Below are 20,295 nucleotides of genomic sequence, written 5' to 3' on the forward strand. Positions count from 1 at the left end.
TACAGCAAATCAAAATAAAAGAACAACCGATTGTGTTGAAATTCTTTGCTAACAACATTTTTAAAAGTTAAAAAAACTATTTTTTATGAAAATGAGTACAACGGAGTTGTGGTTCGACGATTCATCGGACGATGAAAGATTAGTGGAACTAGCTAGAAGTAGAAAACGGTTGAGGGGCGCATCCAACCCCCTAGAAATGGCTTCTACTGAGTAAGTATAGAATTTTCAAAATGTGTTGACGTATTTAATATTACAGAAATTTCCTTACAGATTTTTAAAGAACTTTAGATTATCTAAAGAGGGGTTTATGAACCTACTGTCCAGTACAGAAAACCAGTTGCAGCAGTGCACCCGAGCCAAATCCATTCCAAATATTTTAAAGAGACCCTCAACGATGATGCTGAAGATATTGAAGTGGAGTCAAATAACGGAGAAGCAGAAAACATAAGAAATGAAATTTTTAGAATATTATAGAAAAATCTAAAAAGTATTAAATAGAGACCTTTACGCCACAGTTCCTGTTTTATTTTTGTTTTAAATTTTCTTTATTCAATTATTCGTCATTCGAAAAAAATATGTATTTCAGTTCCTCTACGTATTTCAGCCCATACGTGCCAAGGGAAAATAAAAATGTATTTCTATAAACATCACAAAAAAAAACCATTATTAACCTTAATCCATTTTGCTGCCGTTCTAACTGGTGGTCCCAAGCAATTCAGCTCCGTTGTAAATTCCTTCCATTTTTTTGCTGCTTGAACTTTGGTGCAAATCCCTTTTGCGAATTGTGGATTCTCTTCCATTAATGCAATCAGCCTTTCTAATTGCTGTTCGATAATCACGACTTTCGACCTGCATAAAATTAACAAAATTTGTATATATTTATTATTTGGTTACTATAAAACCATAAATAATCGCAAACAACTTACATTTTAACAAGTTTTCCCACAATACGCTACACAATCGAAAGCAGAATTGCATTCGACTCTAAATTCGGTATACCACGAAAATTTCGACATGGTTGCACCGCTCATAATACCAAATGGACATTCGATTTTCGATCTTCGATATTCGTTGGTTGAATCCAACTCATAATAGGGGCCTAAGACATATACTATGGCATTCAAAAGTAATGCTGAACACGCTGAACTATTTTTAAATGACAATCGACTAATCTTCGTCAAAGAAATTAAGTACCTGGGTGTGTGTAATAGATGATCGACTGAGATTCACCAATCATGCTAAGTACGTTGTCGAAAAATTTCACCGAGTATATAAAAACTTATGCCGATATGTTAGCCCCACAATCTATATATAAACAAGTAACTTACGGATGGTTCCATGTGTAGAAGTCCACGCAAGTGGGGAAAGTTACTGATCGCCATTCACTTGGGAGTGGCCAGGACGATTCTTCTACATATGGTTCAAGCAGCTCACAACGTCCGGGATTAGCCCACGTATCCTCTGGTTAGCTTCCGAACACCCGTTCGGGAGTGAGCTAACGTGAGAAGGCGAAACATTCCAGGATAGCTGGTTGTGCGCTGGGTTTGGGACCCGTCACTTAAAAATCCCCCCCAATGAAAAGATTAAAAAAGCCTCGGATGAGAACTGCCTTTACTGATGACGACCCCTGCAAACGAAATAAGGAATATGATTTGAGGGCATGCACCTGGAATGTCCGGTCCCTTAATGGGGAAGGTGCCTCTGCCCGGCTGGTTGATGTCCTCGTGAGAGTAAAGGCTGACATCACTGCCATCCAAGAGATGCGATGGACGGGGCAAGGAAAGAAAACCATAGGACCTTGCGACGTCTACTACAGCTGCCATGTAAAGGAGCGCAAATTCGGTGTCGGATTTGTTGTGGGAGAGAGACTTCGTCGCCAAGTACTGTCGTTCACTCCGGTGGACGAGCGTCTCGCAACAATCCGCATCAAAGCCAGATTTTTCAACATATCGCTCATTTGCGCCCACGCCCCGACGGAAGAGAAGGACGATGCGACCAAAGATTCCTTCTATGAGCGCCTGGAACGTTCCTATGAGCGCTGCCCCCGCCACGACATAAAAGTCGTGCTTGGCGACTTCAACGCCAGGGTGGGCAAGGAGGGAATTTTTGGTCCCACAGTCGGAAAATTCAGCCTGCACAACGAAACATCCGGTAACGGACAGAGGCTGATCGACTTCGCCGGGGCCCGAAACATGGTAGTCTGCAGCACCAGATTCCAGCATAAGAAAATACACCAAGCTACCTGGCTGTCTCCTGATCGAAAAACGCGAAACCAGATCGATCATGTTGTGATAGATGGAAGACACGCTTCTAGTGTATTAGATGTACGTACGATCCGAGGACCCAACATCGACTCGGATCATTACCTTGTTGCAGCCAAACTGCGCACCCGCCTCTGTGCAGCAAAAAACGTGCATCTACCTACGCAAAGAATGTTCGACATCGAAAAGCTGCAATCACAACAGACAGCCAGAAGATTCGCCACTCGACTCTCACTCCTGCTCTCCGAAAGCACTGCCCAACAAATCGGCATACGCGAGCAATGGAGCAACATTTCTCGTTCCCTACGTACCGCCGCCGAAGAAGAAATCGGATTCCGGCGAGCCCGAAAAAACAATTGGTACGACGAGGAGTGTCATGCTGCCGCAGAAAGAAAAGATGCCGCCTATAGAGCCACGCTGCGATCGGGCGCAACGCGAGCCATGTGGGATCGCTACAGAGAGCTGAAAAAGGAAGAGAGACGTATTATCCGACAGAAGAAACGAGAGGCCGAAATACGTGAGTGCGAGGAGCTTGAGATGCTGGCCAATAGGAACAACGCCCGAAAATTCTACCAGAAAGTTCGGCGGCTTACAGAAGGTTTTAAGACCGGGGCGTTTTCCTGTAAGAACAAAGACGGCGATCTGGTGACTGACGTACAGAGCAATCTTAAATTATGGAGGGAACACTTCTCGAACCTGTTAAACGGTGACAGCTGCGCATGTCATAGAGAATGTGAAGATCCCGATACCCCCATCGATGACGACGGAATTGTAGTTCCGTTACCCGATCATGACGAGGTGAGAATAGCGATAACGCGCCTAAAGAACAACAAAGCCGCGGGCGCCGACGGACTGCCGGCTGAGCTATTCAAACATGGCGGCGAGGAGCTGGTAAGGTGCATGCATCAGCTCCTATGCAAAATATGGTCGGATGAAAGCATGCCTGCCGATTGGAATTTAAGTGTGCTCTGCCCAATCCATAAGAAGGGCGATCCTGCAATTTGTGCCAATTACCGCGGGATTAGTCTTCTAAATATCGCCTATAAGGTTCTAGCGAGCGTATTGTGTGAAAGGCTGAAGCCCACCGTCAACCAACTGATTGGACCTTATCAGTGTGGCTTCAGACCTGGAAAGTCTACCATCGACCAAATATTCTCAATACGCCAAATCTTGGAAAAGACCCACGAAAGGAGAATCGACACACACCATCTTTTCGTCGACTTCAAAGCTGCATTCGACAGTACAGAAAGGAGTTACCTGTATGCCGCTATGTCTGAATTTGGTATCCCCGCAAAACTAATACGGCTATGTAAGATGACGTTGCTCAACACCAGCAGCGCCGTCAGAATTGGGAAGGACCTCTCCGAGCCGTTTGATACCAAACGAGGTTTCAGACAGGGTGACTCACTGTCGTGTGACTTCTTTAACCTGATGTTGGAGAGCATCGTACGAGCCGCAGAACTTAATCGCTCAGGCACAATATTTTATAAGAGCGTACAATTGTTGGCGTATGCCGATGATATCGATATCATCGGCCTTAACAACCGCGCTGTTAGTTCTGCCTTCTCCAAACTGGATAAAGAGGCAAAGCGAATGGGTCTGGTGGTGAACGAGGACAAAACGAAGTACCTCCTGTCTTCAAACAAACAGTCGGCGCACTCGCGTATCGGCACCCACGTCACTGTAGACAGTTATAATTTTGAGGTTGTAAAAGACTTCGTGTATTTGGGAACCAGCATTAACACCTATAACAATGTCAGCCTTGAAATCCAACGTAGAATCTCTCTTGCCAACAAGTGCTACTTTGGACTAAGTAGGCAACTGAGCAGTAAAGTCCTCTCTAGACGAACAAAACTAACACTCTACAAGACTCTCATCATGCCCGTCCTGACGTATGGCGCAGAAGCTTGGACGATGACAACATCCGATGAAGCGACGCTTGGAGTGTTCGAGAGAAAGATTCTGCGTAAGATTTTTGGACCTTTGCACGTTGGCAACGGCGAATATCGCAGACGATGGAACGATGAGCTGTATGAGCTTTACGACGACATAGACATAGCGCAGCGAATAAAGATCCAGCGGCTACGTTGGCTGGGTCATGTCGTCCGAATGGATACAAACGCTCCGGCTTTGAAAGTATTCGATGCGGTACCAGCTGGTGGTAGCAGAGGAAGAGGAAGGCCTCCTCTACGTTGGAAAGATCAGGTGGAGAAGGACTTGGCTTCACTTGGTGTGTCCAATTGGCGCCGGTTAGCACGAGAAAGAAACGACTGGCGCGCTTTATTAAGCTCGGCCAAAATCGCGTAAGCGGTTATCGCGCCAATTAAGAAGAAGAACTTACGCTGCTTAGGTATATGGGCCAAATCCATACAGTTTAATTATATTTGCCGTCGTCTGCGCTCGTTTCAAAGAAATTTCGCTATACGAGCAATCACAGGCTTTCACACAGTTTCGGCTAATTCGACTCTGGCGCTTGCAGGATTCACGCCGCTGCATCTGAAGATAAAAGAAACTATGCAAATCGAAAATGTCAAATTATCTGGAGTATATGATGAAACATTAAACGTTATGCTTGAACAACGTACAGCACCAAAAAATCAACTGCATCCTTCCGAGCGCCAATCTATACGTTTAGAAAGTATAGCGTCACAACAGGATGCTGAGAATATTATCGATGCAAATGCTACCAATGGAAGCAAGTTTGAAACAGGCGCTTGCCGATCAGCTTTTGTCGTTCACAAACAAGATGACGACTGGACGTCACGTAAATTTAAATTACATGACATATGCACTGTCTTCCAGGCTGAAGCTTTAGCAATTGACGCTGCACTGAAGTGGGCTCAGAAAGAGTTGAAAACGGAAAAACTAGTCATACTATATATAGCGACAGTCGCTCTTGTTTGGAAGCTATCCAAAATCGGAGCAATCCTAATCCCTTAATTGCATCAATTCATCAGTGCCTGCACCTTCTTCGCCAGGGACACAGAATTGACTTTTACTAGGTCAAATCACACATCGGTATTGAAGGAAACGAGCGCGCAGATGAGCAGACAAAAGAAACTGAAAATCAAGGGGTCGACCTAGTAAACACTGCATTTCCTATAAGCTATGCTATACGGCAAATACATCTTAAGACATTCGAGTAATGGAAGCAAGAGTATGTCGACGATAACTCATGGCTCCATTACAAAGACTTGCTTCCCAATTCTTGAAGATACTAAACTATACCGACATCTCTTTGGGATATCATTCGAATTTCCACAGCTCTTTACTGGCCATGGTTTCAATAAGGCATACTTAAAGCGATAACAAAATCATTGACGAAGACTGGTGCCCGTGTGACCCAACTCACTGTGCAAAGTATGCATCATCGACTGTCCACGCTTTCACAGTGCACGACAGAGACACGAAACATTCTGATTGACCATATGATTTTCCAGCATTTAATATTAAACAAATTTCAAAGTATCCTAGTTTGATAACATCATTTAATGGTAGATTAGTCAAAAAAGTTATTGATAATTTAAGGGGGGGTAGGGTCACAAAATCGAAATTTTTTTTCTTCAGTCATCTTATAGTAAATCATTTCAAGAATGTTGTGTCAAAATTTTAAGTGGATCGGAGCAGAACTCTCAAAGTTATAGCCTTTGTAGCATTACGTCATACTTTAACTGAAAAATTCGACTTTTTTAGTTTCAGATGGTTCTACGACGAATGCCGATTGGCACCGCAGAGCACCTCTCGAAAAACATATCTCCAAAAAAACTCTGTCATGGGCTTATTTGTCAATATTTTATTATTAATATTTTTTAAAAACTTATTGAAAAGATGTACAATAACATGTAACTATCGAACTGCTTGTATCGAATCGCAGGCATTTTATTTCAGTTAGTTTTGTAAAACTATAAAATATATTATGTAATTAAAAAATATTTGTAATCTGTCTGAATGCCATACTGCACATATGTATGTAAATAATACTTGCACTAAAACACAAATGTAAACTAATTGAAATAATAAACTACTCGAACCGCAGTAAGCGCGTAGAAACAAAGGGGTTGTTTCCAAGGGTTGTTTTTCCTCTCGTAAGGGTTTACAAAAGGAAGAAAAAGAAAACAAAAAAAGACAAAAAATAAAAAAATTAAGAACTAGCTTCACTCCACATTCTCGCCCACTCCGTGAGTTCTGGATTATGCAAAGAGAGAGAAAAAATTGAAAAGCATTAGCCCGTTAGATAATAAAGTATAAGATCGAAGTCGTTCAAAAATTATGTTGAGCTCTGATAACGTTTTTCCCTGACGAGTTTGATGATTTTTGGCTTACTCCAAACAACAAATGTACGCAATTTTTTTTATATAGAGAAACACTGCCAAGAAAAAAATTTAAAAAAATTCACGGTTTTTTTTAGCAACTTCAAACTTTAAATTTATTATGAAAAGTCTTTAAATGTGACACTTAGAATTCAGTAGTGAATAACTGTGGTTTCTGTCCTGATGTTTTCCACAAATGGTGGGACCTGTCTTGATATTTTTACGCCACCTCCAATGATTTTTTATGAAGAACTTTTTCATGCACAAATACACCCGGAGGTTGGCCATTGTCTGCCGAGGAGCGACCGCTTTAGGAAAACCTTGATCTATCAGTTGGTGTTTCATTCACGGGTTTTCGAATCTGTGCACTTCCGAATGATAGTCACGCACCAACCATTCGACTGCAGGGGCCGCCTTCATCGTCATTAGAATTATAGAGTTCGAGTTTTAATTTATAATTTGCGATCCAAATAATTTCTGAATAGTAATTTCCCCCCAAAATCTCTATAGTTCCATAACCATCGCCCACCTCGCAAGGCTACCACTCGTACGAGTACACTTATGCGGTGCGAGCATAAATCCATTAGTGATATGAAACAAAAAGACTGAGAAGGTACTCCGATTCATAAGAAACCTCTAATAATAGGTTTGCGTTCAAGCCCAATAGACTACAGTGTAGGTCACATTATGGCCCGATAATAATAATAAGGAAATAGTAATAGGTGAAGTATCCATTTCTCTCTTGAAGTCATGAAGGGGTTTCTTCGAGTCATCATTTCTGGGGATTCTTCGATGATCAAACTAAGTATACCGTAAGTAGGTATACTAGTTGCTTAACTAATCTCGGTTTGAAGTGGTGGCACCATTTTTTCAAGAGCACTACCGAAAATGAGAGGCAATCGTTAAGGAGCAATACTGACCATATGAACTTTAACTATCTTTGATTTCAATAAGATGGCGCACCAAGTCAGACAGCCTAGCAATATATTGATATTTTGGGCTTGTATTCGAGGATTGGCGGTTAGTCCAGAAACTAAACAGACACTTAAGGCGTCACGTTGGTGACGACGAGTAGCGCAGGCGATGGTGTAGTAAGTTGCAAATAAAGAACCAGCGGCTACGTTGGCTGGGTCATGTCGTCCGAATGGAAATAAACGCTCCAGCTCTGAAAGTATTCTATGCAGTGCCAGCTCATGGTAGCAGAGGAAAAGAAAGGCCTCTTCTGCGTTGGGAAGATCAGGCGCAGAAGGACTTGGCCTCGCTTGGTGTGTCCAACTGGCGTCGATTAGCACGAGAAAGAAACGTCTGGCGCGCTTTGTTATACTCGGCCAAAATCGCGTAATCAGCGCGCCAATCAAGGAGAAGAATAATATTATTGGCGTAAATGCTGTCTCGGTATAATGAACGACGAAATTCATCCCACACCCATCGCATTTGAAAAGTCTAAAACTTCCCAGCTAATTAGACTGGAGTGCACCTTCATACGAAAGAAACCTGCAGGAGTGTACCCACTACTGGTACACAGATGGCTCGAAGACACCTGATGACATAGACGCTGAAATATATGGCCCCAGAACGAAACGTTCTGTGCCGATAGGTAGTTTTCCAAGCATCTTCCAAGCGGAGGTGTTTGCCATCTGTCTATGAGCAGATATTAACTTAGACTGGAACTTCTGAAATGAGCGAATTCCCATTCTGAGCGACAGTTGGGGGACACTCAAGGCTTTTTATCATTCTGTGAGATTAAGTCCTCACTGGTCCTTGGGTGTATCGAGAAACTGAATCTACTAGGAACGCACAATCGCATCCGGCTAACTTGGCTCCCAGGACACAGGGTATAACTGGGAACGAAGTAGCAGACACATTGGCAAGAGAGACTGCGGTTTCGTTATTAATAAGTCTGGAGCCCTTCCTTGCCATGGGACAACACATCATCAATGAGAAGCTTAGGGGTGAAGAGCTAAGGCTAAGGGAGATTAGATGGTACCAAACTATGGGGCTACGCCAGGCGAAATCCTTACTGGTGGGGTACAAACAAAAGAGGTTTAAAAAAGTCATAACTCTCACCAACGATAAACTGAGAATGCTCATGGACATTCTCACCGGTTATTGCAGGCTGCGCAGTCATCTCCACATGATCGGGATTTGGTCTACGAACTCTTGCCGTTTCTACGACCAATTCCAAGAGACTCCAATACATCTTCACCTTGAATGCAGCGCTATAGCGCGGAGAAAGTTGAGACATCTCGACCATTTACAGCCAGAAGAACGGCATATGCGCTCTGTCCAACCGAGCTCCATCTTAAGCTCAATAAGGGAACTGTGTCTGGATGAGGTACTGTGATGAGTAGAGGGAAGAAAAGGCCATGAGGTCAAAGTGCAAACCTCTAATAAATCTAAAACTTATCTAGCTAACAATTCAACGTAATTGAGGCAAATTTTGTATAGCTTCGTAATTCGAAACTTTCTACGAGTTAAAGAAATCGCAGAAACAAAAATGAAAAAATGTCATCCTTAAGTCACCTTTTCATCAGCCCTTGAGAGCATCGTCTTTTTTCTTTTACTCCATTCAATCGCACCATTTTAATTACTTTTTCTTTATGCATTGCTCAATCATTCCATGCGTCATCACCAATGCAATCCGGTGCACCAGCAGAGAATATCAAACAAACGCGCATTAACCAGCCATAGGCCAGCGCACATCTCTTTACTTTAAATTTTATTGTTGTTGAAACGTGAGATGCAAAACCACTGCAGTGTAAGAGTGTAACTGGTAAATACGAGAAATGAACTACTTGCACAAAGAGGCCAATTTGTAGAGTGCAAGCAATTTGTTGTAATCATTTGTTGCAAGAATGCCATTGCCACCTTTTGTTGCATGATGCAAGTAGCAACAATATTTGTGTATATGTGCGTGTGCATCAATCATTGTCACACAATTTTTACATAACTTCCATTAAGTGGCCTTCGGAGTTGCAACTCAAAAATCGATTTAATTGGAATGATGGCGAAAAGCTTTCTGATGCTTCGATTATTTCGTTATTTTCGCAATTAAATGATTGCGTATACTTAAATGTATTTTACACTGCGAATATAGGGTGATCCAAAACTAACTTTGTATTTTTGTTATTTATTTGCACAGAAAAATGTCACAACCACCATCGTTTATTGCGCCTATAAAAGCATCCCACGGGTCATAGGCAAAAGCCGATACGGAAAAAGCTCTTGAGTTCGTCAAACATCGTTCAAATGTTTTTGGACCTTTTACCCCCGTCGAAATACGGAAGAAAATCACCTAATGCACAAATTTCTCTCGGGTTTGTTTTCAATGGCTTTACTGATACCGCAACACACCTGAAAAGAGATTAAATACACAGTAAGTAAAGTGCTCAAAAAAACAAAAAAAAAAACGAAGCACCAGGATATGAACTAATAACAAATAAAGTGTTAAAAAAAGTACAATAACCCACCACTTATAAGTTGATCACTTTTACAGGGTCCGGCACTCGAAGTGTAACCAACTTCAGACCACTCGCGCAGCTGATGGATGGGCATCAGCTGTCTATTAGTTGACTAAATGGAATTGCAGCCCAGAGTATTGTTTACAAGCGCGCGAAAGCATTTTGCCGAGAAAAAAGGAAGTCAGTAATGGATTTCAAACGTAAAAGCGTGATTGTGTTATATTTGGCTGGAAAATCACAACCAGCGATTGCTTGTGAGCTCGAGCAATTTAAAGTAAATAAAGTTTTTGTTTGTCGCACCATTACTCGTTACAATCATACTGGTAGTATCGTGAAATGTCATGAAAGTGGCCATCAAAAGACTGCAACGTCACGTGAAATGGTTCAAAAAGCGAAGAAGAGACTTGAGCGCAATTTCCCGACGAAGTACCAATCAAATGGCAAAAGAACTAAAAATATCTGACCGTAGCATCCGCCGTATACTGAAAAATGAATTCAAAGTGAAGCCTTACAAGATTCAAAAGGCGCCTGATCTCACACCAAAGCAGCAAAAAGTCAGACTTGAAAGAGCGAAGGAGTTGTTTCACTTGGCCGAAAGCGGTCAATTTCCGAACATTGTGTTTTCTGACGAGAAATTTTCACATTGTGCAATTCGTAAACTCCCAAAACGAGAGGGTTTATTTTACCGACCGTTCATACGAGAATTTGAGCCATCAATTGGTCACCAGGAGGCAGCACCCGCTACAGGCGCTACTGGCGTCAAGGTAAATGCGAAATATTATCGGGAAAGTGTTGGGGAGGTTGCTTTAAAGCCGTGGGCAGACAAACATTTTGGTGGCAGACCACGGACGTTTCAACACGACTCGGCACCGTCTCACAAAGCTCGAGTGAACCAAGAATGGCTAAAGAACAAGGTTCCGAACTTCATAGCATCCCCACAATGGCTCTCAAATTCATCAGACACGAAGCATATGGATTATTTTCTTTGGGGCATTTTGGAGAGCAAGGTCCAAACTAAAAGATTCACCAGTCTCCAGGCTCTAAAAAAGTAATTAACCGCTAGTGGACCAAAATACCTGCAAAGCACATTCGGGCAGCTTGCGACTCGTTTCTGGAAAATAATTTAGTATTATTTTCACATATTTTTTACTTTGAATTGAATAAAAGTAATTTTCCAAAATAAATGTATGGCCTTTTTAATTGGTTACACTTCGAGTGCCGAACCCTGTAATGAAAACGAAGAGTCCTGTGTTAAATTGTGAAAACACAAATTAATATGAAGCCTCAATGCAGTTTTTAGTAGTAGTAGTAATTATTTATTTATTTATAAATTTTCCATCTTAACATACATTTTAATAATTTTTATAATAAGCCGCGGCAAAAAGGTGTGTGTGTGTGCGTACAATTTCTTATGTTTGGTTGTTTCCATTGTTTTCGCCTACTCTTCTTCTGCACAAACAAATAATTTCCCTTCATTTTGCTTGTTTGTTCATGGGCTCTTACGACGCGGCGAATTCGGAAGGCGCCATGTCCAAATACCGAAATCATAGCTTTTCCGAGCTTCACATGAATACCCCAAATTTTTGCTTCCAATTATGAATTCACATTAATTGCATCCGTTATTGGTGGTTGTCGTCTTGGCTAATAGAAATTTCCCACTATTTGGTTGTAATCTCTACTAAGTGGGTAAAGCAGCAGCCAAGTTTCTACTCACAACAGTGGTGGATAAAAATAAATGCATATATGTATATACAACTAAAATTAATTGAATTTTATTATTAGACGCCATCGAGGAACATGCAGTGGAATACCGAGGAAATCATTAAAAAATTCCATGACGTGAATCTCGCAGATCGATGAACGGAAGTGCGCGAAGTAACAGAGGCGGAGTAACGAAGAAGCAGATGTGGGTAACAGCCACGGCGCAGTGTTTGGTGCAATTTAAACGAGATCCAAAGGAATTTTTGCGCCGAATTGTCACCATCGATGAAACCTGGATTCATCATTACATACCGAAAACTAAGCAACAATCAAAACAATGAATTTCTCCCGGTGAATTTGCTTCAAAGAAGGCGAAGACAGTCCTATAAGCTGGGAAGGTCATGACGACGATTTTTTGTGATGTGAACGGCGTTATTCAAAAGGAATTTTTTAGAAAAAGAAAGAACGATCACTAGACAATACTACAGTGAGTTATTGGGCCGATACTAGATTTGGCCGCTTTCACAAAAAATTCAAGGAGACACGGCCATATTTGGCGCAAAAGTAGATGATGTTTCACCAGTGTAACGCACCAGCACTTTCATCCGGAGTTGTCACCGCCAAACTGCATGAATTGCGTTATGAATTGCTGCCGCATCCCTCGTATTCAACCGATCTGACTCCGTGCGGTTTTTTCTTGTTCCCTAACATGAAGAAATGGCTCGCGGGAAAGAAAATTTCGTTGAAACGAGGAAGTCATCGCCAAGAAAGAGGCGTATTTTGGAGAGTTCGACAATTCCTATTTTTGGAAGGTTTAAAAAAATGGCCGGAGCGTTGGAAGAAGAGAATCTTTCTTAAAGGGGACTGTATTGAAAAATAAAAAAAAATTTTGAAAAAATATGTAGTGTCTTCATTTCTAGCACGGGTACTTATTGAACACCTCCTCGTACATGGATAGACTTCAACAGCATATCAACAGCGAAGCTTCTGCACTGTCTGACCTTAACAATTGGAAAACAAAATTTAAACAAAAGATGCCACCCAACAAAATCTCTAAAATTCTATGTACAGAGCATCCATAAAAAAGCGATTCAAAATTCACAAATTTTCGTAATAGAAATCTTAATATTACGTGTAAAAAGTGCTATAAGTCAATTTCTGGTAGAAATGTTATTATCAATGTTCTGTGTGGATCATTTTTATGAGTATTTCTATCAGGGTTTACTCGTACGCTCGTATATTGACGCCTTTTATGCCTTCGATAACACCTGCCGAATTTTTCTGATAAATATTTGCGTAAAACATTTTAGTACTTAAACGTCCTATACGAAAGCACTTTTGTTATGAAACGGGATCAAATTGACCCGCGCATAAATGGAAACTCAAGGGATAAAATATTTCATAATTATTTTTCAACTTAAACCAGATATTGAACAAATCAAAAAAATAACATAAAATGCGTCAAATTTCATATCAAACTTGCTGAAATTAAATACTACCCACAAAAAATTCAATATGAATTTATTCGAACCCCCCAAATATTTCACTATAATTTTTTTTTTCTATTGAAACTCGAAAATATTTATAAAGTCATGTTTTATTATTCTGCAAAAACGTTCTTTATTTTTTTCCATTCAAACTTACAAAATTTCAAAACTGGTTTCGTTGTCTTAAATCAAAATCTATTTTCATTAATTATTCTTAAAATAATATTCTACCTGCTTGCTATATACAAATATTACTTTGGTTTTTTTTTTTTAAATAATGAATTACATATATTTTATGTAAATATGAAGCTTTATATATGTGTGTGTGTAGACTCGCATATTTATAGGCATTGAGATGGTTGTCAAGTACATTTTTCCGATTAAGTGAGTTCTTAAGTGGAAATGACTAATTTAAATTACTAATTTTTCTATGGAAAACTGATTATTTTCTTAAAAATTAAAATACGAAAACAAAAAAAAACACAAAAATAGTTATTGTTGTTAAATATAAGAATATATTAATGAAAATTTAAATTAAATAAAAATATATTAAATTAAGTATATTCTTGCTTAAATACTCTTAAAACTAATTAGTTTAGATTTTATTTGTAATGGAAGTCCGTCCACTTTTTTGAAAACTTGTTACACAAGAATTTTTACACAAATGCTTTTTATTCCATATATAAATAAAAGTATTTAGATTAATAATTTATATTTAAGTTCTAGTTTTATAATTTTTATAAAGTCTAATCTTTATTTAATATTAAGGTAATATTTTTTTTTTTAATTCATCGCAAATATTTATTAAATTTGATGTGTTACTTTATCGAGCGATAGTCGAAAATTTTTGTGGTAAATAAAAGAAAATTTTGACAATTCTAAGATTGAAACCAATTACTAAATACTCCTTAACATTTTTAATTCAATTAAAAAAAGAAACAGAAAATTAAAAAAAAAAATATTAAAATAAAATAAAAAAACTTATAAAAAAAGGTTTTTTAAACAAAAAAAAAAAAAAACAAAAAGAAAAAAAAAAAAAAAAAATATAAATAGAATAATCTAATAAATCAGAATAAAAGAACTTTTTTTCAAAGAACAACTAATAAAAATTAAATAAAAAGTTGATTAAGAAAGTTTTGTCAATCCTGAGCGCATTTCAGATTAAAACCAGTTACTAAAATTTTAAATTTATCTCCAATATTCCCTAACATTAATTAAAAAAAGAAATAAAAAATAAAAAAAAAAAAATACATTGAAAAAAAAATTTAAAAAAAGATAAAAAAAAAATAAAAAAATAATTTTTAAACAAAAAAACATTAAAAACGAAAATTAAATAAATAGAATAATCTTTAAACAGAACTTTTTTTGAAAGAACTATTAATAAAAATTAAACAAAACGTTTGTTAAGAAAATTTAGTCAATCCCAAGCGCATTTCAGATCAAAACCATTAAGTAAAATCTTAAATTTATTTCCAATATTCCCTAAAATTTTTAATTCAATTAAAAAAGTAAAAAAAAAATTAATAAAAAAAATTTATTAAAAAACAAAAAAACAATAAAATAAGATAATTTTTTTAAAAGAACAATTAATAATAATTAAAAATATGAAAAAAAGGTTTGATAGTGTCAAAAGTTATTCTTCAACTCATATAAGGTAGTAGCCCGGTGTGACGGGTTCAAAAAATCGAATTTTTTTTTACATTTTTCGGAAGAAAAACATCTTAAAAATATACTATAAAAATTTCAGACAGAAATTTTAATTATTTTTAAAGATATAGCGAAAATAAGAGAACGCGCCGTAGTGTGTATGAAAGCATGTGACACGCCTCTTTCTGTTGTCGAAACTTTAAACGCGTTTTTCTCAAAACCATGTTTTCGAAATTTCGGGGAATTACTGACTCAAAACTATTCAACCGATTTGGCTAAAAATTTACCCCTTTTTCTATACACACATATCTAGATCCCGGACCTTTAAAACATTAAATTTTTTAATAATAAACTATTTAATTTAAACAATTTATGAAGAAAAAAAATTAGATTTTGAGAGCTTTTTTCACAAGTCCGCCATTTTGTTTTTTTATTTTTAAGTATATTTTAGGTTCGGGACCTAAAATAAAGTCTACAGAATAATAATCTCTTTGAATTTTTTATTTCAGATGGCTTTGGAAGGCTGTGTGTTTCCCCAAACAAACTCATCTTTTTTTTAAGGACGTCAAAAAATTTAAACAAATTAATATAAAATTAACTTTAAAAAAAAATTTTTATATACTTCAAAACACCAATAAAAACATGTAAAAACTTTAAAACGATCGCATTTTATTTTCTTTTTAAAAAATATTCATGAAAAAACGTCGAAATTTCGGTCGTTACAACGGACTACTACCATAAGAGAATATAAGAGAACAAATAATTTTTGAGATCAAATCTTTTTCTCTTTATTTCTTAAATTTCGTAATAAAGCCTGGTATTAAAGCTCTGAAAGTGTAAAGCGCTTCGAAATGTAATTAAAAGTAAGAGCTTTCAGTAATCTTTGAACCAACTCGCGGCAAAGCTCCATTTAAAGAGAATTTTTGGTTTGATAAAAACAGCCGTCATGCCATTTCTGCCATGAAAAGGTTTCTCATAAAAGCCACTTACCGTTCGGAGTCGGGTTAAAACTGTAGGAACGACATCAAAACGGCTGCCACAGTAACGAGGAGGAGCTCGTTCAAACACCTAACAGAAGTGTACGCGCCAGTTATTTATTTTTTTCTATTTTTTATTTTAAAACTTATTGTAGCGTGCAAGCTTTCTAAAACACAATTGGGCTCTCTAATGTTACAAACTATTTTTAAAATTTAATTTTAAATTGCAATTAGTTTTTAAAATTTAATTTTAAATTGCAATTAATTTTTAAAAAATTTACAAAGCAAAAGCAACCATTAATAAATAGATACGCATTAAGTGAAAGCTTTCCTTCTTTAGGCAGGTATTTTCATTTATTAAATTAGGGTAAATTTGAAATGCAAAACAAACAGAAAGATGTAATAAAAAACTTTGCTCGTATATGCAATCAAATTGTCACCTATTTGGCGGCCTTTACATGTAAAAAAATGTATTATATGAAATCTTCTTTAAACGAAGACTTAATTTTTTCACTCGCCATATATGAAGGGTGATCAGATTGGAGGTATTTTTTCTAATAGGGGTTTTTTTGAAAGATCGCGCGTGACTACTGTCAAACTAAACATATAATTTTGTTCCGTATTCATTGATATTTAATTATAGAGGGACTTATGCCTCAACAACGTTTAAAAATCATACAATCGAGGCTTTCTGAAAAGTGTTCATCGCACGATCAGTCCAATATATGGTGTACAGGCTTAATGGCTACGTGAATAAGCAAAATTGCCGTATTTCGCTCTCTCATGTTAAAAGCTTCATTTTGTGAAAGCTTACATAAAATATTATACAAATTTATTTTTTCAGACATTAAGTTATTTCGCCTCAATCTGATGTGCTAAGTGAAAGTTCTATTATGTGAAAGCTATGTTATGTGAAAGCTCTATTACATGAAAGCTCTATTCTGTGAAAGCTCTATAATGTGAAAGTTCTATTGTGTGAAAGCTCTTTTATGTGAAAGCTCTTTTATGTGAAAGCTCTATTACGTAAAAGCTCTATTATGTGAAAGTTCACTTAAGTTAAAAAATTTTAATTTTTTTGCTACTATTTTTCATACCGAAATAAATAGTCCAGAAAGCAGCGCGCTTTCACATTCAGTAACATTGGATCTTTCTAAGTGAATATTTTTTTATTTGTATGAAAGCAATCGGTAAGCGCCATTTCTTATCACTTAAAATTCTAATAATTTTTTAAGGTCTACCTCCTATTAACTATTTTACAAATCATGTTTTATACCCAGTCATTCATGTATATGGACGGATTTTTTGGATTTTTGGATTTGCCATGGAAGATCAGTCCGTTAATTTCCACTTAATATTTTCAGCTAATGATTTTTTTGAAAATCCACTCAACTCAATTCATTTGAATTTTAGTCACTGCATTTACATGGTCGTCTCCGAGTCGGGTGGTGTATGATAGTTGAGATTATATGCCGGTGGCCCACTGTTTAAGAACGCCATCGATCTTATACTTTCCCTCGACGCGGTTCGCTTGCCGAAAGGTATATTCTGTGGCGGCGTGCTGGGAAAGTTGGGCGAAGGCAAGGGTGGCATGTGCTGTTGACCAGCTGCGTGGGGGTTCGGTTGCAACGGATTTGTTTGATACAAGGGTGGCGTAGCGGGCGCCACATGGGGCGGCAAAGGCGGTAAAGTCGGCATATGTTGTGGCTGCTGCTGTTGTTGTTGCTGCGCCTGCTGCTGCTGAGCTCCTGCTTGTGCCTGTGTGGCGCCAGTTAGCCCAGCGAAAACATTTTCCGTGGTGCCCGAGTTGGACAAATACGAAGAGAGTGGACGCGTACCATGGAAATTTGAGTAGCTCGATCGCACCGAAGGCGGCCGGTTATTGTACAGTTCATCCGGGTGTTCCACGTCGTTGAGATTTGTCGTCGAATGCTGATACGTAGGATTAAAGTGACCCACCAGTGTGGGTGTCAACGTAGGCGTCGGTGGGGGCTCATCACCCACAATGGGTGATTGTGAGTTCGTTTGCCACGTTTGTTGAAACAGACCCGTCTGCGCATTAGTGTTGTAGTAAATCGGATCTGGTGGTATATTCTTGCGGAAACTATGGTAGTGATTGTTGTTGGTTTTCGTGAGACTTCCGCCTCCGCCGCCACCACCGCCTATCAAAATGTTGTTCAGTACACCACCGCCACCATCAGCGGACGCCACCACTGTGGTGCTGCCGTTTGTATTATTTATAATTTCCTGATTCAATGTTTGCAAATTCGAAGCTGTTAGCGGTGCAGGTGTCTCCTTGTGATGGAATGAACCCAAATGCTGCTTGGCTTGCCCATGTGGCGCGCCATGCGAATTGTGATGATGATTATGATGATGCTGCTGTTGCTGCAATTGCAGTTGTTGTTGATCGAGCAACTTGGTGACAGGATTTTGCTGATATTTGCGCCGCGAGCTGCGTGTGCTGTTGCGTGGATGAGTGCCGCCGCCACCACTGCTGTTGCTGCCATGTGTGCCGCCATCACCGCGCTCGCGACTATGATGACTGCGGCGACTAGTAGTCGATTGGCGACTGTTGGTGCCGCGCGCCATTACCGAACGTCGTTTGACGCGACGTGGTGTCATGGGCTTCGGCGACAACTCGCCGCCATCGTCACGGTTGTGCAGGTGATCATCGTAGTCAAGTATGGTGTCGGCGCGGCTGCGAATAGTATCGATGCTGGGGCCAAATTCGATGGAGTAAAGAGATTGGCGATGCTTGGATTTCTTGTTAACATGCCTTACTGTGTGTGTGTGGGCGTGTATGTGCGCGTGGAGAGTAGAACCAAAAGTAGAAGAAGAAGAGAATTTGATTAGCATTTGTTGCAAGTTGTTTGCTGAGGGATGCTGGATTCATGCCATACACATAAATTAGAGGAGTTCCATAAAATTACCTGGTGGTTAGTTGTTTGTGTGTAGTTTATTTTAGTTTTTTGTTCGATAACTTTACATGTAGTTTAATTAGCACAAGTCACCAAAAGAAAGAAAATTTAAAATCAAAAAATAACAAAAAACTAACAACAATTAATTACAAACGGAAAGTAGGCCTATAAATACCATAGTTGGTTAGCACAAAAGTAAAAGTCAACGAAAAAAGGTGAAATTTAAAACTCATTGAATAGGTTAGTAGCGTACAGAAACCGTTATTAGCACAATTATTTGTTTTTCTCATTTTTTTAATTTTTTTTTAAATTTTTTTTTAGTTTTAAAAATTTTTTTTTTTTAATTTTTTTTAGTTTTTAAATTTTTTTTTATATTTTTAATTTTATTTTTTTTTTTTTATTTTTTTTTTTTTAATTTTTTTGTATTGTAAAAAATCTTTTCCTAGTTTACTCAACATAAATTCCTTTACCTAAGATAACCTGAAAGTCAACTAAAAGTGATAACTCTTTGGAGGAAACAATTTTTTTTTACTATATAAAGCAATGTTTTTTTTTACATACACTTATATACTACACCTACATTCATACATACATACATACTGTGCTTTGAGGAAGAGCAAAGGAGAAACTTTAGAAATGCCACCAAAGTTTTGGAGAAGGTTTGAAAGAAAATGTTTAAAAATACATAAACTAAATTCTCAATTTTGTGCGCTTAACAAATTAACAAAAATTTTAAAAGCTTTTCATCAAGCTTAAAGCTCTTTAGAATTCCATTATAAATCATTAAAACTAAGACCTGTACTACGCTGCGCTTTTCATGCGCAAAACTGTAAAAACTTTGTAAAAGGTTTAAAAATATATAAACTAAATCGTCAATTTTAAAAGCTTTTCATCAAGCTTAAAGCTTTTTAAAATTCCACCATAAACAGTTAAAACTAAAAGCTTTACTACGCTGCGCTGTTTATGCGCAAAACTGTAAATACTTTGTAAAAGGTTTAAAAATATATAAACTAAATCCTCAATTTTAGAAGCTTTTAATCAAGCTTAAAGCTCTTTATAATTCCATTAAATCGTTAAAACTAAGAGCTTTACTAACCTGCGCTTTTCATACTCAAAACTGTAAAAACTTTCAAGCAGCCGTCTTAATTTGTCAAAACCGTAAGAAGCTTGACAATCGGGCAAGAAACGAGCTTTTAACTTTTGACAAAGCTTAACAAAATCATGATAATTATTTAAGCTTGATAAATAAGCTAGATCGCAAATTTAGCAAGTGCACAGGATCAGATATATATCTACCAAAAAAACATGATATAATATTTAATTACAAAACTTGGAGGGCAAAAAAATGTGCTTCGAAGAAACTTTATTCTTATGACTATAAGATAATCGTTGTCATTTGTGTCAAATTTCCTGTTATTACCTTTTATATTTCATATCTAATTAGAATCATGTTTTTTGAAGAACCATAAGTTAGTTGGGCGAGCATTTGCGCATTAAAGGAAGGTAATCCAAAACCGTTTGGAAGCATTTTTGGAA

At 37.8% G+C, this 20,295-nt stretch overlaps 1 protein-coding gene across 1 annotated transcript in view; it reads right to left on the reverse strand.

Annotated features, from left to right (window-relative positions):
• Positions 1-16,991: 16,991 nt before the first annotated feature.
• LOC129246305 (sodium/potassium-transporting ATPase subunit beta-1-interacting protein) overlaps positions 16,992-20,295 on the reverse strand; it is a 59,350-nt gene continuing 56,046 nt past the window's right edge. The window contains exon 6 of the mRNA XM_054885007.1: positions 16,992-18,621. Coding sequence (XP_054740982.1) covers positions 17,264-18,621 — 1,358 coding nt within the window. The 3' untranslated portion in view covers positions 16,992-17,263. The remainder of the gene's footprint in view (positions 18,622-20,295) is intronic.

The sequence above is a fragment of the Anastrepha obliqua genome, chromosome 4 (genome assembly GCF_027943255.1).
Source record: "Anastrepha obliqua isolate idAnaObli1 chromosome 4, idAnaObli1_1.0, whole genome shotgun sequence".
Taxonomy (NCBI): domain Eukaryota; kingdom Metazoa; phylum Arthropoda; class Insecta; order Diptera; family Tephritidae; genus Anastrepha; species Anastrepha obliqua.